Source organism: Neoarius graeffei, chromosome 13 (assembly GCF_027579695.1).
Source record: "Neoarius graeffei isolate fNeoGra1 chromosome 13, fNeoGra1.pri, whole genome shotgun sequence".
NCBI classification, from domain to species: Eukaryota; Metazoa; Chordata; class Actinopteri; order Siluriformes; family Ariidae; genus Neoarius; species Neoarius graeffei.
In genome coordinates this window covers 66,721,275-66,748,906 of record NC_083581.1, presented here as the reverse complement: position 1 = coordinate 66,748,906, position 27,632 = coordinate 66,721,275, and the positions used below count along the sequence as shown (strand labels likewise).

General features: G+C 42.4%; 1 protein-coding gene across 3 annotated transcripts in view; it reads right to left on the bottom strand.

Moving 5' to 3' along the window:
- Positions 1-27,632, bottom strand: part of camta1a (calmodulin binding transcription activator 1a) — a 1,048,086-nt gene that overhangs the window by 29,191 nt on the left and 991,263 nt on the right. For all 3 annotated transcript variants that reach the window (XM_060938363.1, XM_060938365.1, XM_060938364.1), the window contains exons 12-17: positions 18,178-18,365; positions 17,882-18,078; positions 13,045-13,123; positions 11,162-11,498; positions 10,391-10,881; positions 5,711-5,889 (exon numbers count right to left, since the gene is read on the bottom strand). In XM_060938363.1, coding sequence (XP_060794346.1) covers positions 5,711-5,889; positions 10,391-10,881; positions 11,162-11,498; positions 13,045-13,123; positions 17,882-18,078; positions 18,178-18,365 — 1,471 coding nt within the window. The remainder of the gene's footprint in view (positions 1-5,710; positions 5,890-10,390; positions 10,882-11,161; positions 11,499-13,044; positions 13,124-17,881; positions 18,079-18,177; positions 18,366-27,632) is intronic.

Genomic DNA, 27,632 nt, shown 5'->3' with positions numbered 1-27,632 from the left:
TACAAGTGAAAGTTGTCCAGTCAAATTTTTACTTAAGTTAAAGTACTGAAGTACTTGCTTTTAAAAATACTTAAGTATTAAAAGTATATTTTCTGTCAATGCATTGTTGTATTATTGCCACAGCAAGTACAAAACCTAATGCCGTTACCAAAGACAGAAATGTGAATTCACAAAATGAACGCATGCTGTGCCATCATGGTGGTTTAACGTTAAACTAGCTAGTCAGCAAAACTCCACCTGACATGCTAGCAAACGCTTTTCAAACTCAAAATCATATTGAGTAGCTAACGCTACTAGAAAAGAAAGATTTCTACATTGTTTATTTGGTAAGATTATGCGAAAACATATTTCTGAAAGGACTTCAGATAAGTTAACGTTATTCATGTTAGCGTAACTCTGTTTTTACATGCTAACTAACAGTGTCCAAGTTAACTAGCTATGTGTCAACGTTAGCTGTGGACAAGGCTACGGCAATTTGGTGGGCAAATCAATAGAAAGTCATTTGACTAACCAGACTGCATAGCTACGTTTACAACATTATCGCTAGCTCTAAAAGCACAGACAACTTTGTTGCAAGCTTTCTCTTGGAATAAAACGTTTACATTCCTCAATATGCTTCCACAGGTTAGATGGCGAGTTTTTGTAGGCTGTGATGCGGTTCGTTTTCGGCAAACAAAGCAAACATTTAAAACGAAACGAATCTTTAATCCTTTTAGAAAACTGAAACATGGGTTCATGGGCCATGAGTGTGTGCATTCTCCAGAAGAACCGCCTCCTTCCATTCTGCCTTCAACTGATTGTGTTCAAATAACACTGCTGAGAAATCACTGAACTTGATTTTATACAGTCTATGGACGTGACGTGACCCGAGTGATTACTGATAGACTGTCTCAGTGTCACCTGTGAAAAAAACAATCATGTTTTAGAAAAGAAAAGAAAAGAAAAAACATCCACTTTCAAAGTTGCGTCATAGTAATGAGTAACGAGGACCTTGATAGAAATGTAGTGGAGTGAAAAGTACGATATTTGTCTTTCAAATGTAGTGAAGTTAAAGTCAGAAGTTTCCAAAAATATAGCACTCAAGTAAAGTACAGATACTCAAAAAGTGCACTTAAGTACAGTACTCAAGTAAATGTACTTTGTTCCTGTCCACCTCTGCCAATCAGACAGCAGATGCACTGTCTCGCAGCACGCCTGCCTGGAGGTTAGTGAACTCACAGAGAGGTGGTTCAGATCATTTGGAAAACCAGACAGTCATCTCACAGTTCAATGTGGTTCAAGAACAGGACAGATACAGAGGTTCTGAGTCAGGATGTGTTCCCGATTGACCAGCTAAATGTAACATCTGTGCAAAACCCTGTGCAACTGGTGTTTTTAATAGCCCCATTCTGGCCAACCAAACAGACCATAGTTAAGAAACTATAGTGTCACAGCAGCAGACAGAAAACAATTTAGAATATATAACAATAAGCCAACATAGCAAGAGAAGAGTATTTAAATAAGTTAAAAACGGTAGAGAATATAAATACAAAGAAATAGATGATATGCAAAATAGGACCAAATATTTAACAATTACTCAATGAAATCGACTCGTACATGACCTGATGAAGCATGTATGACGAGATTGAGTGAAATAATTGTTTTATTATATTCACATTCACTGGATTTTCAGAAACAGAATACTGGGTAACTATTATAAACGCTTTGTTATTAGGTGGACTTCTTAAAAACCTATTGATGGCTGCACAAACTGACTTTAGTGCTGTTGTTGGTTTTTTTGTAGAAAGTGCCGTCTTGCTGTCATGCCGAGGTATAGAATAGCTTTAGACATTTATTTAATTCTTCCTTGGACATTTCAGTGATGTAATTTTCACATTTCTTTGACCTTTTGAACCGCTCTAAAAAAAAAATCAACAACGTTTAATGCTTAAAGATGAAGAATGTAACAAACCGACGAAATGACAGGACCAATTTGTGAAAAATGCTATAATAATATTAATAATAATTATTATTATTCTTGAAAAATAAAAAAAGATACGTTCTTACCATCAAATACTTTCATTCCATATTTTGTTGCTTTTTTGTATTTTTCGGGGTTTTGTTTTCGAGTAGAGTTTTTATTTCATCCTCGGTTGGTTCAGCAACACGCTCCGCCATTTTGTTTTTCTCTACTTACAGTATATGAGCTGATATCCTAGTAGTAGAGTAGCCAATCAAAGCGTGCGATTGCTCATATCCAGTGAATGTGGATAGAATAATTAAATAATATTGGCTGTCTTTTTTTCGTGGTCTATCAGATATATTCCATTCAGCTAGCATGATATTGATATCATGATATGCTAGCTGAATGGAATATATCTCATAGACCACGAAAAAAAGCCAGCCAATATTATTTAATTATTATACATACGGTACTCTCTTCATATCAGCATTCTCGAAGGCTAATGCTAGCTTACCCGTGATATGGTGCTGTTAGCGTGGCAGCCCAGTTACCTTCTAGCCAGTATAGTGTTAGCGAAGGCCAATGCTAGCGCAGTCAAACTGATTATTATTATTATTATTATTATTACTATTTTCCCTCTGTAATTTACTTAGTTACTTTTAAAATCAACATCAACAGCTACACACGATGGAGTAAACTGGCAACCAAAATTCTTTCAAAATCTTCTGTTTTTAACGAAGCAAACCTGGTGGCCATGTTTGATTACAAATTGTCACTGTCACTCGCTGGTGCAGAAGTTTTACGTCTCTGACATGTGACGTCATGTTGTCTTGACAACGTGCAATATTGTAACAATATTGCACGCTCATTCTCCATTGGGTAGAGTGGTGTAATACATGGAGGATAATAATATTGCACGCTATCAAACCAAATGAACGAAACCCACTAGAAGGAAACAGAATGCGTTTTTTATTCCATGGAAAATGTGTCCCGTATGTATGCAAAATAGGACTGAATAAAACCAGATACACTCACATATAGGTTATAACAGTGTGCAGAAATTTTGTTGTGCAGCATTAGAGTATATTTGAGTAGTATGAAAAGTATGACGTTTATCCTCCTAGAAGTAATGGATAAAAAACGGTGCTCCTGCTCATGTGGAGAAGTTATGATGTGTGTAGCTGCTGTACAGTCTCTCTGTGAGTGATTGCTCATGATGACAGGATGCTTGGACAGTGTGCACCTCTCCACTATCATCTCCACTGTGTCCAGTCTGGAACCCATGACTGATCCAGCTCTTTTAATGACTTTGTTAAGTCTGTCTGTGTCCTACCTAGCACACGGCAGTGTAAAAGATGGAATTCCTGGAGGACGAATTCCCGCCTATTATTGACGCTATTGACCTCCCAGTATCCGTCAGCGTCAACCTGCTCTCCTAGAAGCAAGGGTCACAGCATACCTTTTTGGCCTTTATACAACAGCATTTTTTGGAAGTGCTTTTCAAAGAATTTGCCATCTGCGGAATAGATCTAAACCCTTGTGATGACTCTGATGTATGGTCTCCACCGGTTTAGAAGGAAACGGCCCTGGCAGTCCCAAGCATAACGAAGTAGAACAGTAGATTACAGAAATAACCATCATGATCGTACAGTTGTGGTCAGAAGTTTACGTACAGTGACATGAATGTCATCTTGGATATGAACGCCATGGCAATATTTGGGCTTTCAGTCATTTCTCTGAACTGTTCTTTTTCTGTGGCAGAATGACTGTACAGCATCCAGCTTTAATTAAAAAAAAAAAAACACTAGAATTTGGTGCACAAGTTTTAATTTTCTTTGGGTTTTCTGAAATCAACACAGGGTCAAAATTATACATACGCTCACTTAGATTATTAATTCAGAGATGCTGAAACTTCCAAAATGTCTCTTATCTTGCCATGGCCGAGGTCTCTTAACTTCCTGTTAGTGATCATGATTGACTACAGCTGGTAGCTTCTCTGTGCCTTCATAAAAAGGGTTTGTTTACAGCACTCACTGGATTGACCAACACACACAGTAAAATGGGAAAGTCCAAGGAGCTTAGTGCAGGTCTAAGAAAGAGGATCGCAGATATACACAACTCCAGAATATCTCTTGGCGACATTTCTAAACAACTGCAAATTACAAGATCAGTTCAAATAATTGTATCCAAGTTATTGTGAGGTGTAGTCACTTTGCCAAGCCACTTTGCTTCAAGAAAACCCAAACTGTCACCCTCAGCTGAAAGGAAATTGGTTTGGATGGTCAGGAACAACCTGGGAACCACCATGGCACAGCCCTGCCATGAACTGGAAGCTGATGGATCATTGTTGACAGTTCAGATCACCATGGACTAAGAGGCTGCTATCCAAGAAATAACCCCCTGCTCCAAAATTGACACCTTCAAGCTTAACTAAAATTTGGAGCTGACCATACGGACAAAGAAAAAGCCTTCTGGAGGATAGCTGTATGGTCAGATGAGACAAAGATTGAGTTGTTTGGCCACAATGACCACCATGTACAGACGGACACTGTATCAGCTGGTGGTGGTGGTAGGATCATCATGCTCTGGGGCTGTTTTATTGTCAGCGGAACTGGTTCATTGCACAAAATGGATGGAATAATGAAGGAGGAGGACTACCTCAGAATTCTTCAGCATAAACCATCAGAAACTTGAACACGACTTGGGAGTTACAACAGGACAATGAACCCAAACACGCATCGGAGCTGGTTGTGGAGGATAAAACAGACTAACATTAAGCTTAAAACAAGTCCTGACTTCAACTCTATTGAAAATATATGGACCGTGCTTATAAGTCGAGTCCATGCCAAGAAAAAAAAAAAAAATTGAGCTCTACCAATTCTACCATGAAGAGTCGTGAAATATCCGACCAGAATCTGCCAGAAGCTTGTTCATGGTAAACAAAAATATTTGGTCAAGGTGAATCTTGCAAAGAGACATTTTACCCAAATATTAGGTGTGCTGAATGTATATTTTTGACCCTGTATGTATAATTTTGACTCTGTATTGATTTCAAAAAACCTAAAGAAAATTAAAACTTGTGCACCAAATTCTAGTGTTTTTTTAAAAATTAAAGATGCATATTGTACAGTCATTCTGCCACAGAAAAAGAACAGTTCAGAGAAATGACTGAAAGCCCAAATATTGCCATGACATTCATATCCAAGATGACATTCATGTCACCGTGTGTAAACTTCTGACCACAACTGTATGATGAAGTAGAGGACCGCCAGGCCACCTGGGTCACTCGGGTTGATGAGAATAACAGACTGACATACCGTAACTGGTGCTCTTCATGGACTATCTCTCTTCCATAGATTAGTTCTTGGCTAAGAAACAATTTCATAGTGCATAATATATGAGTGAGTTTGATAATGGCATTATACCATTGTAAATAGGAACCCATTTGTAATATTTTATTTATAAATAAAATATTTTTTGCATGTCGGAGTTAGTAGTAAATTATGAAGTGCATCCAGGGCAGAGTAGAAACTGTAAAATCTGGCTTTGTATAAACAACAGAAGCAAAGCTATGGCTGTATAAATCAAAAAAAGCTATTTGAAATGTTAAATACAATTATGACATTGACCAACACCTTTATGAGATTTAACCACTCTGTTCGTTCTGTCTGTGTCGGTATAAAAATACGACAGGCCCGTTAATATTCAGATTCATTCATTGTGCTAAAACCTGTGCTGAAAGTCTTTTCTCCCCCAGAGGCGTCTCACCTCAGATGGATGATGCTTGGCAGCTGCTCCACGTCTCCCAGGTAAGTAGCAAGCCAGCTCATGGTGCTGCTCAGGCCGCTGCTGTCCAGAGGAACAGACTCTACAGCTGAGAAGTTCTCCCTCTTAATGCGCTCTGGTGTCACCTCGATTATGTGCTCCGCCAAGGTCATCATGTTTGCCTGGCAGCAGCAAACAAAGAGAAATTAAATGTAGGATCCGAGTATGAATTAAAAATTAAAAAAAAAAAAAAGGTTAATATTATTATGTAAAGAAGTGGTTTGTCATTTTCAAGCCCTCTGCTGGCTGTAACATGAATTGCAATCAGATTAAACACTGCAGTACTGACAAAAATTTTCCATTCCTTGAACCGACCCCACCCTCTCTGTGGAAACAATTTATGCCTTATGAGTTGCCTTTTAAGAAAACAACATCAGAGCTGAGCAGCTGTTCCAGCTGAGTTTAGGGTCAGAACATTGCAAGTTGAAGTCTGAAATGAAGAAAGTAACCAGGTCTATTTTATGGCGAGATTCTGAATGACTAAAATATCTTTGAATTGTATCGGCCTATAAACATTCGGAATTACAAACGCCTCTAAATCACAGTCTGGTTTTTGTCGTTTAAAATATCCATGTGGCGGCACGGTGGTGTAGTGGTTAGCGCTGTCGCCTCACAGCAAGAAGGTCCGGGTTCGAGCCCCGTGGCCGGCGAGGGCCTTTCTGTGCGGAGTTTGCATGTTGTCCGCGTGGGTTTCCTCCGGGTGCTCCAGTTTCCCCCACAGTCCAAAGACATGCAGGTTAGGTTAACTGGTGACTCTAAATTGACCGTAGGTGTGAATATGAGTGTGAATGGTTGTCTGTGTCTATGTGTCGGCCCTGTGATGACCTGGCGACTTGTCCAGGGTGTACCCCGCCTTTCGCCCGTAGTCAGCTGGGATAGGCTCCAGCTTGCCTGCGACCCTGTAGAAGGATAAAGCGGCTACAGATAATGAGATGAGAAATATCCATGTAGGAAACTGAACATGACACATTTTTCTTAAAGGTGGACTGCATTTCAGATTTTTCAAGTCTAGGTCATTAAAAGAATTTTCCCCGACACCCAATTATTTTTGTTTAGTGGACCGAAAGCTACTGAATTTGAATCACAGACTTCCAATTTTATGTTTTTTTTTTAAAATAGAACAATTAATGAATTTAGAGCCATGTGGCCCTAAATTCTCCGCTATTTTTTCCTGCTTCACCATGACCCAATTCAAGATACTACATCATGCATGACATGGTGGGCTTTCCCCGTTCGCGCAAATCATTGTGGGATACAAATTTGAAACAGGAGAGAAAAATGGAGGACGTGAGTGTGCGAATGAAACGTGAATGACCGACTACAGTAACGGAAAGAAAGCGAGAAGAAAAGACGTTATGTTATATACCAAGGAAAGGAAACGCAGGACCAAACTAATAAATATCGGCGGTCAGCGAGCACCTCGGTGTGATCAGCTGTTCGTTTAGCGACAGAATGATGGAACTGTCAGTGCACGCTCAAAGGGAAACCTGTAGATGGCAGTAATGCAACACTGTGGATGTCAGCTGCCGTAAAACCCAAAAGAAGAAGGTAAATCTGCGCATGCGCACACGGACTTCCTCTGTCTGCTTGATTGTGTGAAGCGAGCGATTTCATGCACATTATTTGCTTTAATCCCCTCAAATTAAATAACTTCCCAGCCACAGAATGGCCTGTTTTTTTGAGATATAACAGAAATAAACATATCACAATGATCAAATTTCAGAGGGAACTAAATTTCACTGATTTTATGAAATCAAAAGGCCATCTAGCTTTAATTTGTTTACTATTATTACATGCTTGGAAATATCTAGAACCTGTATGCACAGTCGCTACATGTCACAATACACATTCCTCCTCGGTCTTCTTTCCCCCCCATGTTATGACACGGAAAAATCCCCAAAGCTGTAATTAATGGACGGTCCACTCCACATACAATCTGTCAGTCTCTGTTTGATCACAAAACAATAAAGGTTTCCCGAATCAACATGTCAGCAACTTCAAATCAATATTAGTGTCCTCTGCTGCCGATTTTCCGAATCGAGCCGAAAAGTTTGTCTACTCCGCCGGCGCTGCCATAATTGAAATTGCATGAGATTGTCTGGCATTATCAGTAACGTATTTGTTACTCATTTTGACAGCTCACATTCAAAACGTTGGTGCGTGGTTTCTTGCAGACGAATTCAGCGTCACTCATCTTTCAACCAATCAGTGCACAGCAATGCATCATGTGATTTCCAAAATGGCAGCACCGGTGGAGTAAACTTGAAGTTTTCTTCTTAGTTGAAAAAAAAAATCAACCGTTTAGATCAATATTATCGACTTGAATTGAATAACATGTTGGTCCGAGTAATCTTTACTGAGTCATGATCAAAATAAGGTTGGTAGACTGGCCGTGGAGCTATAGCCTGGGCCCGCCCATCCTAAGTGTGATGCAACACGAGGGCCTGTTGCGAGCTTAGTCTGGCCAGGCAAGCTATCTACAGCTCTTCCAAGCTCCTGAAAAATCGGGAACCAATCAACTTTGAGCATCTCCAACGGCCCTGGGTAGAGGCGTGTTCAAGGCACTGACGTAGTAGAACTGCGACCGGAAGCCATAGATTGTTTACAGAATCTATGCCGGAAGCGCTTCATTCACGCTTCCGCATCTATTACGCATAGATGCTGGATTGAAAGCATTCAACGGGAAGTTCTCATTGAAAACGGAGCAAAGAGCAGCCCTGGAGGTATTTATTGAAAGGAAGGACGTTTTCGCCTTGCTCCCGACTGGCTTCGGTAAGAGTTTAATCTACCAGTTAGCCCGTCGCGTCACATACGTCAGAGGAAAGAGTGATGTTATTGGTTTAAGCTTCGTCACAGCCTTTTCTGGCTTCGACCAGTAGCAAACTGAGGCATTTCAGGGAGGCGGGTCAACCACGGGCTCTGGGAAACGGTTGGGCTTAATAGCTTGGCCAGACCAATAGCTCGGAGAGCTTTGAAGTCGCGTTAGCCAGGCTAGTGGAGCTAGTAGTTTACAAAATATATGACTTCTAACATTGGAAACCCCAGCTTTGGGGATTTTTCCGTGTCATAACTTGGGGGGGGGGAGAAGACTGAGGAGGATTGTGTATTGTGACATGAAGCGACTGTGCTTGTATGTGGGTTCTTTGGCTTGTCTGTAAAGAAACCTACAGCAGTGGAGGTAAAGTGGAACCCTTGTAGATAGCTATATGGGTTCTACAGGATTTTAACCATCCAAAGAATCATTGATGAAGCTTTTTTCTAAGAGTGAAACACGATATGCTCCTAACAAACAGTTTAAAGCCTTTTGAGTTCATAAAATCGGTGAAATTTAGTTTCCTCTGAAATTTGGTCATTGTGATATGTTTATTTCTGTAATATCTAAAAAAAAAAAAAGCAGGACATTCTATGGCTGGGAAGTTATTTAATTTGAGGGGATTAAAGAAAATAATGTGCATGAAATTGGTCCCTTTGCACAGTCAAGCAGACAGAGGAAGTCCGTGTACGCATGCGCAGGTTTACCTTCTTCTTCTTCTTCTTTTGGGTTTTACAGCAGTTGGCATCCACAGTGTTGCATTACTGCCATCTACAGGTTTACCTTTGACTTTGCACTGACAGTTCCATCATTCTGTCGCTAAACGAACAGCTGATCACACCGAGGTGCTCGCTGACCCCCGATATTTATTAGTTTGGTCCTGCGTTTCCTTTCCTTCGTATGTAACATAACGTCTTTTCTTCTCACTTTCTTTCCGTTACTGTAGTCGGTCTTTGACGTTTCATTCGCACACTCACATCCTCCGTTTTTCTCTCCTGTTTCAAATTCGTATCCCACAATGCCTTGTGTGAACGGGGAAAGCCCACCATGTCATGCATGATGTAGTGTCTTGAATTGGGTCATGGTGAAGCAGGAAAAAATAGCGGAGAATTTAGGGCCATGTGGCTCTAAATTCATTAAGTGTTCTGTTAAAGAAAACTAATAAAATTGGAAGTCTGTGATTCAAATTCAGTAGCTTTCGGTCCATTAAACAAAAATAATTGGGTGTCAGGGAAAATTCTTTTTATGACCCAAACTTGAAAAATCTGAAAGGCGGTCTAGCTTTAATTAGGACAGGTCCCTTTATGTGTCATTGTTGTTGCTGCTTTCAGTAATGAATAACCTTTACAAAATAACAAAATAACACACGCACACACAAATATGTGTCATTGCGACTGCTGCTTTCAGGAATTAATAACCTTTGAAAAATAACACGCACTCACATATACACAAACTTGCCACACACTCACTAATCAATCTAGCTCTAGTGCCACCACTGTGTTTGCTCTGTGTGACTGCCCTTATTTCCTCCTCCTTTCTCCGGCACCGAGTGACAGGGATGAATGGGATTGGAAGAGCTCTTGGCCCTGAGGGCAGATCAATCGCCAGAGTTTATTATGTGGTGATACAGGTCTGAGGCAGTGTGCAGGGCCAGATTGACTGCTCTTTAATGCCGCCTTACACACATTAACACGACAGATGGCCAATCTGTAGACTTTTCTTAGCATGAGGCTTTATTTGGACAAAATCACATACATCTCTGGTGTTGTGAACCAGACAAGAGGAAAGAGTGACCGCAAATCCCTGCTCACCTGCAGGTCTTCCATGTGTGAAAGACAGTCCTGGTTCTCCAAATCCTCCTTATAGCTGAGCAGCTCGGTGTCCACCATCTCTCTGCCCGTCATGGTCATCATGCTAAGGTTCTCTCCTCGCTGACGCAGCCTGGTCGCCAACTTCTCCTTCCCCATGCTGCTTCCCCCACCTCCTCCCGATACTTTTCTGTACACCTCTCTAGAGCTCCACTTATGCCCCGCTGTGCGAAACGAACTCAACTTGACCTGTGAGATGCCACCAATTTTGATGCCTTCAGAACCCATGTTTTGCTCAGCACTGGGTGTTTCTGCAGGGCTGGTGGAGAGCTTGTGGAGCTGCTGGTGCTCAAGGCTCAAGGGAACCGAGACAGCTTTATTCGGCCGTGTCTGAGCCACTTCTGGGTTCGGTTTGTGTTTCTTAGCTGCAGGGAGATCCCGCTGGCACTCGCTGCTGTAGTAGCTGGAGGGCTCAGATCTGGGGCGTCTCAAGTCTAGACATGAGAGGAAAGCAGAGGGAAAAAAAGAAGTGGACTCTGTCAGGAGTGGATCATCTTTCGATTAAATTTGCTCTCTGATCTCCGCGGTGCTATTAGAGCTAATCCCAGGAAATGGGCTGTTAAAATTAGATTGTGCCACAAGTACCGCTCACCAAAGTGCTGCAATAATACACTAGCCGCTGTTCTGCTGTTAGGACCTTCCTACAATGGCTCCTGTCTAACACACTTGATCTTTTCCCACTTTCTCTACCTGTGGGTCATGATCTGCGCTCACCAGGAGTGATGTTGCTGGAGGAGTTCGTGGTAGCAGTAATGGCTGCACCGCTCTTGTGGCTGCTGGGGGACACCATGCCATCGTTGGTCCAGCTGACAATCCAGCTGTCAGAGGAGGGAGCATCAGGGTTAGGAGAGAAGGCCATGTGGGTGGAAGGAGGCTGCTGCTGCTCCTCTCTCTGGAGCTGCTCCAGACACTCAGCCAGTTTGGTGTGGCCTCGAGAGCGAGCGATAGACAGTGGCAGGCGGCCCAGAGAGTCTGGGATGGTCAGGGCTCTGCGGTCCCATTTGTACAGAACCACAGCTGCTTCGAGGTGACCCAGAGCACAGGCCCACATCTACACAAGATGAGCAGTGAATAATATCGTCAGCAAGGAGGTCATATCAATTAGACATGTTATCCATGCTACAGCCCCAATCCCAAAAAAGTTGGGACACTGTGTAAAACATAAATAAAAACAGAATGTGAAGATTTGCAAATCATGGAAACCCTATATTTCATTGAAAATAATAAAAAGACAACATATCAAATGTTGAAACTGAGAAATGTTATTGTTTTTTGAAAAATATATGCTCATTTTGAATTTGAAGTCAGCAACACATTTCAGAAAAGTTGGGACGGGGCAATGAAAGACTGAAAAAGTTGTGTAATGCTAAAAAAAACAACAAAAAAACAAAACCTAATTTGGTTATTTGGCAACAGGTCAGTAACATGATTGGGTATAAAAAGAGCATCCCAGTGAGGCGGAGTCTCTCAGGAATAAAGATGGGGAGAGGTTCACTACTCTGTGAGACTGCGTGGGCAAACAGTGCAACAATTTAAGAATAACGTTCCTCAATGTAAAACTGCAAAGAATTTGGGGATCACATTATCTATGGTCCATAATATCATTAAAAGATTCAGAGAATCTGGAGAAATCTCTGTATGCCAGAGACAAGGCTGAAAACTGACATTGGATGCCTGTGATCTTCAGGCCCTCAGGAGACACTGCATTAAAAGCAGACACGTGTATGAAGTGGAAATCACTGTATGGGCTCAGGAACACTTCAGAAAACCATCGTCTGTGAAAACAGTTCATTACTGCATCCACAAATGCAAGTCAAAACCAGATATAAACAATATCCAGAAACATCACCACCTTCTCTGGGCCTGAGCTCTTTTACGATGGTACATGTCAGGTGCATCAGTGCACATGACATGGGTAGCTTGTACATCTGGGAAGGCATCATTAATGCTGAATGACACGTACACGTTTCAGAGCAATATGCTGCCACCCAGACAAAATCTTTCAGGGAAGGCCTTCCTTCTTTCAGCAAGACAATGTCAAACCACTTTCTGCACATATTGAAACTGCATGGCTCCATAGTAAAAGAGTCCGGGCGCTAAACTGGCCTGCCTGCAGTCCAGACCTGCCTCCCATTGAAAACATTTGGCGCATTATGAAGCACAAAATACGACAAAGGAGACCCCAAACTGTTGAGCAACTGAAATTGTATATCAGGCAAGAATAGGACAAGATTTCTCTTTCAAAACTACAGCAATTGGTCTCCTCAGTTCCCGAACGTTTACAGAATGTTGTTAAAAGTAGAGGTGATGCGACACAGTGGTAAACATGCCCCTGTCCCAACTTTTTTGAAATGTGTCGCCGACATCAAATTCAAAATGAGCATATATACATATTTTTAAAAACAATACAATTTCTCAGCATCAACATTTGATATGTTGTCTTTGTACCATTTTCAATGAAATATAGGGTTTCCATGATTTGCAAATTATCGCATTCTGTTTTTATTTACAGTTTACACAGCATCCCAACTTTTTTTGGAATTGGGGTTGTATGAAAATTCAGTGCTTGGTAGAAAAACCAGATGAATATTTTTTACCAAAGGTGTACAAGAGAAGTGGTCGACGTTAAGTGGGTCCACCTCAAGCTCCAGATCAATGCTGTCTGCATGCTTAGTGCTACAAAAAAAAAAAAAAAATCAGTTGATTTAAAATGTTAAAAGGCAATAAATCATCTTCATTATGTGCTTTATCTTGTTCATGTTCATGGTGGATCTTATTCTGGGAACACTGCACAGAACACCCTGGATGGGATGCCAGTCTATTTACAGGCACCACGCGCACATGCACATATACTAGAGACAATTAGTGTATCTAACCCATATAATGGGGGCAGCACAGTGGTGTAGTGCTTAGCACTGTCGCCTCACAGCAAGAGGGTTCTAGGTTCGAAGCTCATGGTCGACGGGGGACCTTTCTGTTTGGAGTTTGCATGTTCTCCCCGTGTCTGTATACTCTAACACTACGTTCACACTGCAGGCTGAAGTGACTCAAATCCGATTTTTTCGCCCATATGTGACCTGTATCCGATCTTTTATTGACAATATGAACGACACAGATCCGATTTTTTTCAAATCCGACCCAGGCCGTTTGGATCAAAGTAAAAAAAAAAGTCAAAGTCCTTCCCATGCCTTACAGTACCTGGTATTCCTAGGCAGTCTCCCACTCAAGTACTAACCAGGCCCAACCTGTACGTGGCGCATCGGGCGGCGCCGATCTCCGTTTCCATAGCCCTCGGCCTCTCACCTATTACATAGCTAGGGTTACAGTGGGGGGCTAGTCCTCTGGTAACCACGAGAGTTTAACTCCCCATGCACATCTGTATTACAGCGTGCCTTGCCAGATGGCGGTAGGTACCATTTTTATGATGGTCTTTGGTATGACCCGACCATGAATAGAACTCACGATCTCCCGATCGAGAGGCGGACACGCTACCACTAGGCCACTAGTCGGTCAGGCCGTTTGGATATGTGGTCCTAATTCCGATTCCTATCCGATCTTTTCATATGCGACTTCAGTCTGAACCGCCAGGTCGCATTCATCCGACTTACACGTCATCAACAAGCCACAAACGTCACTATTCTGCGCTGAAGTAGGCGGCGGGTCTCTCAAAAAAAGTTACAACAGCATGGCTTTGATGTTCCTTTGAACGGAGGTTGCAGTCACTACCCCGCAGAACGCCTGAGCCAAAACCCTTGCCCTCTTCCTTCTCAACCTCCTCCTTAACATCAGGCTATTGTGCATGTTCTGGCTCCGTCGCAACAACAACTGCATCATCGCCAGGTACTCCATGCTGGCTACTGTCATACACAGGAAACTTTAGGTTACTTCCATAAACACTGGCCATGCTCACTGCGTGTGACGTCGTCGTATCCTGCAATGCGCATGCGGAACACTTTTAGGTCGCTTTTCGTTCATACTGAGGATCACATACAAGTCGCATATATTTGTTAACGTGAACGACCTCACAAAAAAATCGGATTTCACAAAAAAATCGGAATTGAGCATTAAGCCTTGCAGTGTGAACGTAGTGTAAATTGTCCATTGATCAAGCTTGGAGAGGGATGGGCTCCACCAAGTTTAAATGCCCTAGACACACCAATGATGGACTGTTAAAACGTCATCAGTGGTGCCCCTACAGCCCTTGCTTCATCCTATGGGATGAAGAAGAACCCATATAATGGCATGTTTTTAGGAGCTGGGAGAAAAACAGAAACCCATATGTGAGAAAATATGGAACTCCACACAGACAGGAATCTGAGCTCAGGATCGAAACAGGATGCTGTGAGACAGCAACACTTCACACTGCACCACTGTGCCACCCTATTGTGTAATCATTCCTCATGTCTGCGTATGCATAATAATGTATAGTATAAGGGATTCTATATATTTTATTATATGACTATGAAAAAAAGGGCCAATAGGTCCATTAAGAAGTGCTTGAAGCTGTTTTTTTCTTGACGGTGGACAATTTCGTCAGCTATAAAAACAAGAACAATGGGAAAAATATTTTTAGTCTGTTATGCTACAGTCTGACATTTTCAGCAAATGCACCTACAGTATATATGTACACTGGAGGCAAAGGGAATGAAAGTGAAGTTAATACCGTATATGAGCAAATATTGACGGAATTTTAAAGGGATAGTTCGGGATTTTTGACATGAATCTGTATGGCATCCCCATCAATAGTGTCGTGCAAACACACTGACTTACCCCTGACAGCATCCTGTGAGTCCAGTTCTTGTCCAGTTTTGGTCCAGACGAAAGTAGTCCGGCAAGTTTGTTGGGGTCACGAAAGTAAAACCTTTTTCGTCTCAAAACAGTATGTGTTCAAAAGAGTGATATATTTGCATCACAAAACCGTTGTCAAATAAAAAGTCAGACCTCGAAATCGCTTGGCACTATTTTCTCTCCCTTCTTATCACTGCGCGCTGCCGCCGGGTGACAGCGAAACGCAGACCCACTAAGCTGGTGGGAGACCAAGGCTGCACTCTATCCACGGCTTACACACGTGATGGCACGGAGGATGTGTATAGTGGCAGCATCTGTCCCCCCAGAGAGGATCTTTTCAAAAGCAGGACAGATTATAACAGAGGAGAAATAGAATCAGAATTAACTAGTTAATTGCAGCAATTAAAGGAATAGGTAGGAAAAGGAAGGCGCAAAGACACCGCGCAGCGCCTGAAAACGGGTTTTCAGGCGCTGTGCACCCGTTTTCAGGCGCTGCGCGGTGTCTTTGCGCCTGCAGCGGTGCTTTGCCTGTGCTGTGGCTGAAAATAGTTCCAGATATAAATTGGTCTAGTAAATCCCTTCGTGTTAATTTGCATTGATATGTGTACTCGAGCGGGCGGCACGGTGGTGTAGTGGTTAGCGCTGTCGCCTCACAGCAAGAAGGTCCTGGGTTCGAGCCCCGTGGCCGGCGAGGGCCTTTCTGTGCGGAGTTTGCATGTTCTCCCCGTGTCCGCGTGGGTTTCCTCCGGGTGCTCCGGTTTCCCCCACAGTCCAAAGACATGCAGGTTAGGTTAACTGGTGACTCTAAATTGACCGTAGGTGTGAATGTGAGTGTGAATGGTTGTCTGTGTCTATGTGTCAGCCCTGTGATGACCTGGCGACTTGTCCAGGGTGTACCCCGCCTTTCGCCCGTAGTCAGTTGGGATAGGCTCCAGCTTGCCTGCGACCCTGTAGAAGGATAAAGCGGCTAGAGATAATGAGATGAGATGTGTACTCGATGTGACTGTACAAGTCATGAGAAATAATTATAAACAATCTTGAGTTATTTAATTCACTTTTGTAACGACAATGCTAGCTGGACACGCCTGATTACAGTGACTACGCTAAGCTAAGCTAACCGGGGCGTTTATAGATCAGGACAATGGCTGGGTCGGCTACAAAACGCTTTGGCTCACTCATCCAACTCTAGGGACTGCAGGGACTGACTCAATTTCATCTGGGGGTGGCGTATCCCTTTAAATCAAAAATAAAATCTCAGGAGCCGAAAGAGCCGGCTCCTTATAGTAAGAAGAGCCAAAAGAGCCGGCTCCCGAAAAAGAGCCGCAAATTCCCATCACTAGTAAACAATGAATGAAACAGCCGTGGCTGTCACCTGGCGGCAGCGCGCAGTGATAAGAAGGGAGAGAAAATAGTGCCAAGCGATTTCGAGGTCTGACTTTTTATTTGGCAACGGTTTTGTGATGCAAATATATCACTCTTTTGAACACGTACTGTTTTGAGACGAAAAACGTTTTACTTTCGTGACCCCAACAAACTTGCCGGACTACTTTCGTCTGGACCAAAACTGGACAAGAACTGGACTTACAGGATGCTGTTAGGGGTAAGTCAGTGTGTTTGCACGACACTATTGATGGGGATGCCATACAGATTCATGTCAAAAATCCCGAACTATCCTTTTAAAAGACCTTTTCAGCCGAAGTGTATATCGATGACTCAGTTCGACAACGTGTGACAAGCGAAAGTAAATACACAGTAAATAAAAAAACAAATCTGACAATCACACACACACTCTTATCTTTCCATACATGTCAACCTATACGGAATGTCCGTATTTTATACGGATTCGATTCAATAAACGTAGTATACGGGCGTACAAATAAAGTTATACGGATTCTTTAAAAAAAAAAACTTCAATATTTATTTAGAGCTATAATCAATTCCCACGATGAAAAAAGAGCGCATAACATTTACAAATGTACTGTACACCACACACAGCCAGTAAAGAGTCTTAAAAGTTCCACTTTTGATCATGCGCACACCGCATTGCGAGAATCCCGCCAACCGTGAAGTCACAGACGCCGCGTTCTGCGTAGAATCATACGTCATCCTCGCCCGAGAATAAAGATGCCTCATTCATGTGCTGCGTTTAACTGTACCAACAGGTTTACCGTCCAAACGAGATCCCATGGGATTACCTTTCACAGGTGAGACTGGAAAAATACTTTTCATTGTATTTGGTCATTATAACGTAATTTTACGAACAGATTTTTCTGGCTTTGTGGCTAATATGAAGTCTTGTGCATAATAGCCGCTCGGTGAAACCTGTCTCCAAACAACGAAGTATTTCCTTCGTAACTACGCTGATAACACTTTGTGTTTTTGTCAAACATTGGAGCTTTGTATTCATTCTGAAGGTTTATTGTTATTAATATTGAATAAAAAGTAACTGGGATATATCATTGTTGATTATCATTCAAATTTTAGGTAAATTATTTTAATTTGCATCTTATACGGATTTTATAAGGGAAATACGGATTTTGGAGGTTGGTTATACAGGTTTGATTGACCAAAGGTTGACATGTATGTCTTTCTATCACTCTTTCTGACACACTCCATCGTGTTCCTCAGGTATAACTTGTGACTCACCGCCACTTGATCAGAGTTTTGATGAGTGTGGCATAGCCTTGTCCTGCAGCAAGGTGCAGCAGGGTCATTCCCCGGAAGGTTTTAGAGTGGATCAGGTGTTTGGATTTGGCCCAGCATGCGCGGTTCATCATCTTCTCACACACGACCACGACGCGGCTCTCAAACGAGCTGCCTGCCTGTCCCTGGCCTGACAGGCACTGTGGACACGAAGCGTGTCCAGTTTAGAGTTGACTCAATTACGAGAATACGGTACCTGATTAATTAAAGTCAAATGATTTGTTTATCAGCGATGGTACCTGAGGCTGGCTGCTACTGCTGTTCCCTCCATTTCCACCTCCTCCTGCTCCTCCTCCTCCCCCGGCTCCTGCTCCTCCAGCCGCTCCATTGCTTTGCTGCTGCTGTTGCTGCTGCTGGCCAGCCATCTCGGCCATCCTGCGCTCCATCTGTTCCAGCCGCTCCAAGATGGACATTCTGAACTGGTTATCTACAAGACAAACATGTTCATGTTTAACAAGTGCACTGACAGGGAGAAAAAAAAAATGTCTCTCGACTTCAACACTTCATCACTCCAGTAAATGGACTCACTGGAGCGGAGAAAGACAACACAAGAATACTTTACCAGGAACTGATGAGCATGGAGGACAGCCATTATAGTAAACCACAAAGGTTAAAGGCAGGATTTCATTTCATTTCAATTACTTGACGCAAACAAATAAAACCAGGTACTAAAACTGTGCACTAAATACATGTGGCTTTCAGCTAAGATATACCAGTATATTAAGTATATACGGTACATTAAAGCTGTTAAGGAAAACATGTAGCAAGATAAAGGTTCCCAGCAACACACAGTAAAAACTCAATGAGATGCCTGGAATACCTTTTCAGTGTCCTGCTCTTATCACTAATGGACACCAAACTGTTTCATTCAACACTAAGCTCTTGCTCATTCTGCGCCTCTGAAACTCCATGGTAGCTTACACCCCAGTTCTCCACTGGTTTAGTCACCAGTTTCCGTTTGCGTATGCTCTTTATGTCCATTTTGATGTTAGCTATCAGTTGTGCGCTATAGATTATACTCAGTACTGATCCTATGCATACTGCGTTTACTCAGGATTCTGGATCATTAAAGGTGTCACGCAGTGGCGATAAAAGTCGCATTATTCTGCACCAGAATGCTTTCGAGATTCGAAATAAATTGACCGTCGATTTTTCAAAAGCTTCCCGCGGTTGTAATCGGTCCTTATTTGGTCATGCCCATCACTTGAAATTTCCCGCGTTCGCAGCGCCCCCTCTCGGTCAATGGAACAGCTGCGTGACGTCATACCAGTAACCACTCGGTGCAGTTGCAATGGCGGACACACCAGAAAATAGGAGCGATGCTGAGGAAATTAGCTTTGATTTTACCGATACAGAAGAAGAAAATGGCCCACAAGTAGAGATTTTGACAGCTGAATGTCCTGGTGGTATCCAGCCTTACAGATCTGAACCTGAGCGCTCATCTTCAGAAGAAAATGAGGACCGTTCTGACGACGACAGAAACGAAGACGAGAATGAAGAAGACCGGCGACTTGAAGACTTGTTTTGGTTGGTTTCTCTGACTAAATCACTACTTGTGTGTATTTTTAAAGACCATTTTCACTTGAATTAGAATGCTGTGTGATTAATCTATGATTATGTGTAATACTGATAGCTGTAGGGGGTGAAAGTATAGCTAGAAAGATTGAATTCTAGCAACTTGACAGCTTGCGATCTCGCGAAATGCAGTGGGCCTTCTGATACAGTAGACCCCTTGATATTCCAGTTTTCATCATTTTCCTTTTATTGCGGTTGATTTTAACTTGATATTCAGTATGTTATAGGCTGGGAGTATTGAGCTTTGTATTGTATTGTTTAGTAAACGCACAATCGTCAGTAATAAGTGATAATTATTAGTTAAAGGCAGCTCTGTGGCATAAATCTTTCAATTAATCTTCTGTCATCCATTTGCTAAAATTATGTGCCACATGTGTTATCAAGACAACACTTCATGTGACAAAGAAAGATATGACAAATACATAAATGTATGAAAATCATTTTGTACAATTAATGATTGATACATAGAAACACTTAAAACATGTGTTTTTAAAAAAATATTTTTTTTCTATCAATACCTAGCCATGACCTTGAAATCAGATCCATTGATAACAACAGTCACAAATAGTGTTCAGTGTTCGTTGTTACAGCCAAACACAATACACCGATTAGGCATTTTGTATCACAGAATATTAATACATCATTTCATAGTGTTTTGAGTGTTCAAAACTATCCACAAACTGAATAAATCCACAAAATCCGCAATGTAAACAACTCTGGTAAACGCACGCTATAGAGAAAACATGGCGACAGGCTAGCATCACCCAAGGGAGGTTACTGGTATGACGTCACACATAAGTTGACCTAGTTAACGGCTGGCTGCCTAAATTTGGCTGTGCGCGTCAACTTTAAATGCTTGTAGCGGGCGCATCGTGACACTGAGATCGTGGGAAACCGAGGGGCTTGAATAACCCACCAAACCCGACATTTTGACACATGATAAAGCCTGATTGCTGAAATTACCGCACGACGCCTTTAATGTGTTCATTCATTCTATCACTTTCCATCACCACTTCTCCATTTTAGGGTCGTGTTAGGGTCACCACAACTATAATCCCGACTATAATATCGCTTGGTCCTGACAGTCAGGGATATAAATGCATGCGACTTAGGAATAGTCATGGAAGTTTTTTTTCTAAGTAGCAGCACATTATTCCGGGTCATACTGTACAGCTTGGACTTCAAAACAACCCGTGTACACACTCCGGTGCTGATACTGTATAATACGGATAGGTCACAGATTACAGAAATATACTAATAAAGCATATAAAATACGGAGTGGTTATGGATTTTAATACGGATGCATCACGGACGCTAATAATTTACGGATCGGTCACGGACATTTCAGTATATTACAGATTGGTGACCGATTTCATACAGGTGATGTGTCATGGATAAAAAATTAAGAAATCTAAAACAATTAAAGGAGAACTAAAGGCAATTTTTTTAATTATCAAAATTCTATTTCTCATCTCATTATCTGTAGCCGCTTTATCCTGTTCTACAGGGTCGCAGGCAAGCTGGAGCCTATCCCAGCTGACTACGGGCGAAAGGCGGGGTACACCCTGGACAAGTCGCCAGGTCATCACAGGGCTGACACATAGACACAGACAACCATTCACACCTACGGTCAATTTAGAGTCACCAGTTAACCTAACCTGCATGTCTTTGGACTGTGGGGGAAACCAGAGCACCCGGAGGAAACCCACGCGGACACGGGGAGAACATGCAAACTCCGCACAGAAAGGCCCTCGCCGGCCACGGGGCTCGAACCCGGACCTTCTTGCTGTGAGGCCACAGCGCTAACCACTACACCACTGTGCCGCCCCAAATCTATTTCTCATCTCATCTCATTATCTCTAGCCGCTTTATCCTTCTACAGGGTCGCAGGCAAGCTGGAGCCTATCCCAGCTGACTACGGGCGAAAGGCGGGGTACACCCTGGACAAGTCGCCAGGTCATCACAGGGCTGACACATAGACACAGACAACCATTCACACTCACACCTACGGTCAATTTAGAGTCACCAGTTAACCTAACCTGCATGTCTTTGGACTGTGGGGGAAACCGGAGCACCCGGAGGAAACCCACATGGACACGGGGAGAACATGCAAACTCCGCACAGAAAGGCCCTCGCCGGCCACGGGGCTCGTACCCGGACCTTCTTGCTGTGAGGCCACAGCGCTAACCACTACACCACTGTGCCGCCCCAAATCTATTTCTCATTTTATTAAATATAGGAATGCATTTTTGATTGCTATTTTGTAGCTGCTATAGCAAGTTATGAGTGTTTGAAATATGCTCTGTAATATATCAGTCCATATGTCAAAGCAATGGCCGTAAACGAGATTCGTTGAGACCTGTGCGAGACATCGTAGGATGGAAGTAAAACGTACAGTGAGAATCAAAGTCACCGACATCTGCCAACATTGTCAAAAGATGCACGCGCCCTCTTTCGAATGCTGACGTAATCAAGCCGGAAGTTTTGTTTGTTTTAATAGCAATCAGGAAAGTTTGAAAAAAGTAGGTGGTAATCGTCATTTAAACTCATTTTTGTACAATATTTCGTTTGGAAAACAGTTTTCAAAATGGCGGCACTGACACCTGCCTGACGCTTCACGTTTTGAAGTCTTGCACAAGTCTCGTGAAGATCGCGCAGGTAAGCGACGCCTGCCGTGGACCAAACGAACTAAATTCAACACGGCTAAAAAACGAATAGGCCGATAAGCATAATATTTAATTGCAATTAGTTGCCAATACGAGTCACTATATAAGGTTACTATAACTAAAAACATGATTGAATAACACGTTAATTAAGAAATAAAGCAAGTTTAAAAATGACTTCAGTTCCCTTTTTTAAATGTTTGGACTGCCGAAGCTCATAATTAAAATATCTTATCTGCATTTATATGTTTATTAATTTACTATTGATATTTCACGGAAAATCACATATCCATGAATAAAAGATCCGTGCTTTGTATTATATTTTTTATTTTCTGTGAATCCGTATTCCGTGACTTCATGATGCAACAAGGATGTACAAAGATGCCTGGGGAAAAATAGCACGTGCTCAGACAACGTCACATGTAAACAATTAGCTGATCGGTCAGATGTTTTATCGGATCAGGTCCAGGCCTGGAAAAATGGCTCCAGAAGCAATCTCACTGATACGGATAAACCCAGGCCTGGGCTATAGGTATCGTTATCGGTCTGGTGTTCGCACCAACCACATAAACAGCAGGAGACCCATTTATTTATAGTTAGCGTTATAGTTGGAGTTATAGTTATCGATATTGTGGAACTGGGCCTTTAAATTTCAGAGTGAATCCAAGAAGCACTTGGTGCACGCCAAGTCATTATATACAGGTATCCTTACATCTAAGGGCCCAATCCTAATTGGTTTGGTTTGGTGGGGTTTGTGGAAGAAATCCACATGGACGCTGGAAAGAAAGAAATTAAACTCCGCTCCCTGGAGCTGTGAGAGAGCACCATGACCAGCTGCACTACCGTGTCGTTGGAACATGTTGACACCATTTCTGCAATTAACAAACTGAATCAAAGGTTTATAATGAATATTGGTGAGCATCAACATTTTCTCATGATACACTATCTGCAACCAAATGCAAAAAGACATCTAAGGGAACATCTTGCTGGAGTCCCTGCTTGCACTCAGTGCAAAATGTATACTGTTAGGTGACATTGGGCATACCCGTCTCTTTCCTCTGTCTGTCCCTGTCTGTTGAATTACATGTCAATCCTGAGACACCAGTGGTGCTGACCGCTTCTGCTCCTCAGACTTGCCTGATCCATCCTGATGCCCTACGTCTGGCTGGAGTCTCATCACATCACTCCTATGGAGGACGGCCCCATATGGACAGTCGAAAGTCGCACTTGGAGGACGCTCTGGACACGTACAGTAATACAACCCCGATTCCAAAAAAGTTGGAACAAAGTACAAATTGTAAATAAAAAAGGAATGCAATGATGTGGAAGTTTCAAAATTCAATATTTTATTCAGAATAGAATATAGATGACATATCAAATGTTTAAACTGAGAAAATGTATCATTTAAAGAGAAAAATTAGGTGATTTTAAATTTCATGACAACAACACATCTCAAAAAAGTTGGGACAAGGCCATGTTTACCACTGCGAGACATCCCCTTTTCTCTTTACAACAGTCTGTAAACGTCTGGGGACTGAGGAGACAAGTTGCTCAAGTTTAGGGATAGGAATGTTAACCCATTCTTGTCTAATGTAGGATTCTAGTTGCTCAACTGTCTTAGGTCTTTTTTGTTGTATCTTCCGTTTTATGATGCGCCAAATGTTTTCTATGGGTGAAAGATCTGGACTGCAGGCTGGCCAGTTCAGTACCCGGACCCTTCTTCTACGCAGCCATGATGCTGTAATTGATGCAGTATGTGGTTTGGCATTGTCATGTTGGAAAATGCAAGGTCTTCCCTGAAAGAGACGTCGTCTGGATGGGAGCATATGTTGCTCTAGAACCTGGATATACCTTTCAGCATTGATGGTGTCTTTCCAGATGTGTAAGCTGCCCATGCCACACGCACTAATGCAACCCCATACCATCAGAGATGCAGGCTTCTGAACTGAGCGCTGATAACAACTTGGGTCATCCTTCTCCTCTTTAGTCCGAATGACACGGCGTCCCTGATTTCCATAAAGAACTTCAAATTTGGATTAGTCTGACCACAGAACAGTTTTCCACTTTGCCACAGTCCATTTTAAATGAGCCTTGGCCCAGAGAAGACGTCTGCGCTTCTGGATCATGTTTAGATACGGCTTCTTCCTTGAACTATAGAGTTTTAGCTGGCAACGGCGGATGGCATGGTGAATTGTGTTCCCAGATAATTTTCTCTGGAAATATTCCTGAGCCCATTTTGTGATTTCCAATACAGAAGCATGCCTGTATGTGATGCAGTACCGTCTAAGGGCCCGAAGATCACGGGCACCCAGTATAGTTTTCCGGCCTTGACCCTTATGCACAGAGATTCTTCCAGATTCTCTGAATCTTTTGATGATATTACGCACTGTAGATGATGATATGTTCAAAGTCTTTGCAATTTTACACCGTCGAACTCCTTTCTGATATTGCTCCACTATTTGTCGGCGCAGAATTAGGGGGATTGGTGATCCTCTTCCCATCTTTACTTCTGAGAGCCGCTGCCACTCCAAGATGCTCTTTTTATACCCAGTCATGTTAATGACCTATTGCCAATTGACCTAATGAGTTGCAATTTGGTCCTCCAGCTGTTCCTTTTTTGTACCTTTAACTTTTCCAGCCTCTTATTGCCCCTGTCCCAACTTTTTTGAGATGTGTTGCTGTCATGAAATTTCAAATGAGCCAATATTTGGCATGAAATTTCAAAATGTCTCACTTTCGACATTTGATATGTTGTCTGTGTTCTATTGTGAATACAATATCAGTTTTTGAGATTTGTAAATTATTGCATTCCGTTTTTATTTACAATTTGTACTTTGTCCCAACTTTTTTGGAATCGGGGTTGTACATTTATGGCTGAGGACTACAGTTGACTTGCTAACTTTAGGACTGCAGTTGTCATGAACAGATTTGAACTCAAGTTTAAATCAATGAACAGTTTATAACTTCAGCAAAACAGACTTCATGCTAAAACTATAATGAATTTCCTGGTTACACAGTTATACTTTGTGACTATATAGGACACTGTTATAGAAGAGAGTTATTGATGATCATGTTATCTGTAATCACCCAAATGAGGATGGGTTCCCTCTGAGTCTGGTTCCTCTCAAGGTTTCTTCTTCGTGTCGAGTGAGGAAGTTTTTCCTTGCCACCGTTGCTACAGGCTTGCTCATCAGGGATAAATTAGGGATAAAATTACAGTCGCTCATGTTTAAAGTCTTTAATTTTCTGTAACGCTGCTTCACGACAATGTCTGCTGTTAAAAGCGCTACGCAAAAAGGCTTGACATGTTAAATGTACGTAGACGTCTCTGTATAATAATACGCATAATAATATTAAATTTCTGTGGATCTGCATATACTGTGCGCTGTATAAAGGCGATCTTGCTCATCTTCAGAGAAGAATGGTGCATTGATCCAGACTGGCCGCTATTCAAACAGTTAGAGATTAGCAACGGCAGATTTCAGGTAAAGCTGCCAGCTCAGAAGGGCAACACAAGCGTCAATGTCGGGCAGGAGTGTGCGTGATAAAAACTCATAGTGTGTACAGACTGCTTTAGCATCTCTCATCCTGCCAGGATCCCGTTTCTGTGGCAACCTGGTGCTGAGCGGTAACTAGGCGACAGGAGCATGCCTGCGTGTAGCTCGTGGCAGCGGTACCATCATTATGTCTGTGAATGAGCATAGCAGAATGAACGCAATATACAAAAAAAGGCTACGTATGACGCACTCGCTGCGTCTTTAACAGGAAACTTTGGACGCAGATTAAACTTTAAACTTTTTGATGAGCTTGGTTTCATTATTCAAGCTGCATGCCCAGTTACCTGGCGATGGTATACAAAGAGGCTTACAGTACGTGACACCACAGCAGAGTGTCTGACTGGGAAACTGCAATCACTTATACGGTATGTTCAGCTCTGAATCAATCCAGTGATGGAAATGGATTGCGTGCTCGCTCAGGCCATGGTGTTAACAAACCATTCAGGAACCATCTCAGGTGTTTCAGACAAGCCTGTGTCTGTATCTGCTTTTGTGCTCTACTTACAGACAGGAAAATGAGCACTGCTGGGTGGGTTGGTGGGTGGATGTAGGCAGACGTTATTTGGGTAAAACAATGACATCCATCATCAGGCTTTCAACAAGGCCTGGGGGATGTGCGTTTAAAAAGCACAGCTCGCAAATGCATCAAAAATTCACTGCATCCAACAATAACGGAGGTTAGAGAGCCAAATGTGATCTCTGCATTAAGTTAGGGCATAGATTGAGAGACGGAGGCAGAGAAACCGCATAGCACAGAGAGACGGAGGCAGAGAGAGAGAGAGAGAGAGCGCAGAACAAAAATAACAGAAAACGGAAGAGAGACAGACAGCATGGCCATAGTACGTAGTAGCAGTTTTGACATGTCTTTGTTCAGATCCAATGCTGCAGTCTGCTGCAGTGCAGATGATGTCATCTCCACCTGCTGCTGCCAGCGAGCACGCTCAGAAAGCCACGCACGTCCACTGCAGAGGGAGAGGGGCTAAGGGGAGGGGCTAACAGCATACAGGGTCGAGTTTTGGATGGATTCCCCAATCAGAATGCAGGCCACCATGTGATGTCATGAAGACATTATTTTGGGCTAGTACAGTACTTCTGTCACAGCTTGTGATCGCTCACAGACAACCTACCACGGTAAAACAGATACTTAATGCCATGTTTATGAAGAGAGGCTCCTACTGCAGACTTTTTAGCAAAATCTACACTGGTCGTCAAGAGTTTCTTGTTTCTCGCTTTCAGAATCAGAAAGACTTTATTGCACAGAAAATCATCTTATGCGTGGCTCAACAATATACGAAACTAGAAGAGCACTCGGAGAGCGCAGACCTCCGCCAAGAATCCTTTAAAAAATTCCGGGATCCAGAAGGTGATCCGGATCACCGCCAAAATTTAATGGATTGTTACTTGTGCCCAGTCACACCTCTGGAAAAAATTTCAGAGCAATCCGTTCATAACTTTTTCCGTAATGTTGCTAACAGACTAACCAACAAACAAACCAACCAATGCTACCGAAAACATAACCTCCTTGGCGGAGGTAAACAACAACCAGATAATTGACATACAAAGGATATGTTCCTAGAAACAGAATGAAAGAAGAAGAAGCCTTTATTTGTCACATGCACACAGGCCCGCCGACAGGGGGGGACAAACGGGTATGTTGTCCCGGGCCCAGGAATGGGGAGGGCCCAGAACTGGGCTCTCATGAAGTTGCGATTAAATTATTTTATTTCATTTCAAAATGTGTTGATTTGGGGGAGAAATGTGCTATATTTGCATTCAATAAATGGTTTCTAGATCTTTTGCCTTTATTGTCTTTGAAAAAGGCGTCAAGAACCCCCTACCACCCCTAATGCAAAAATGGTTTGGTCTGACTCTTTGATTAAGGGGAAAAAAACGACATCG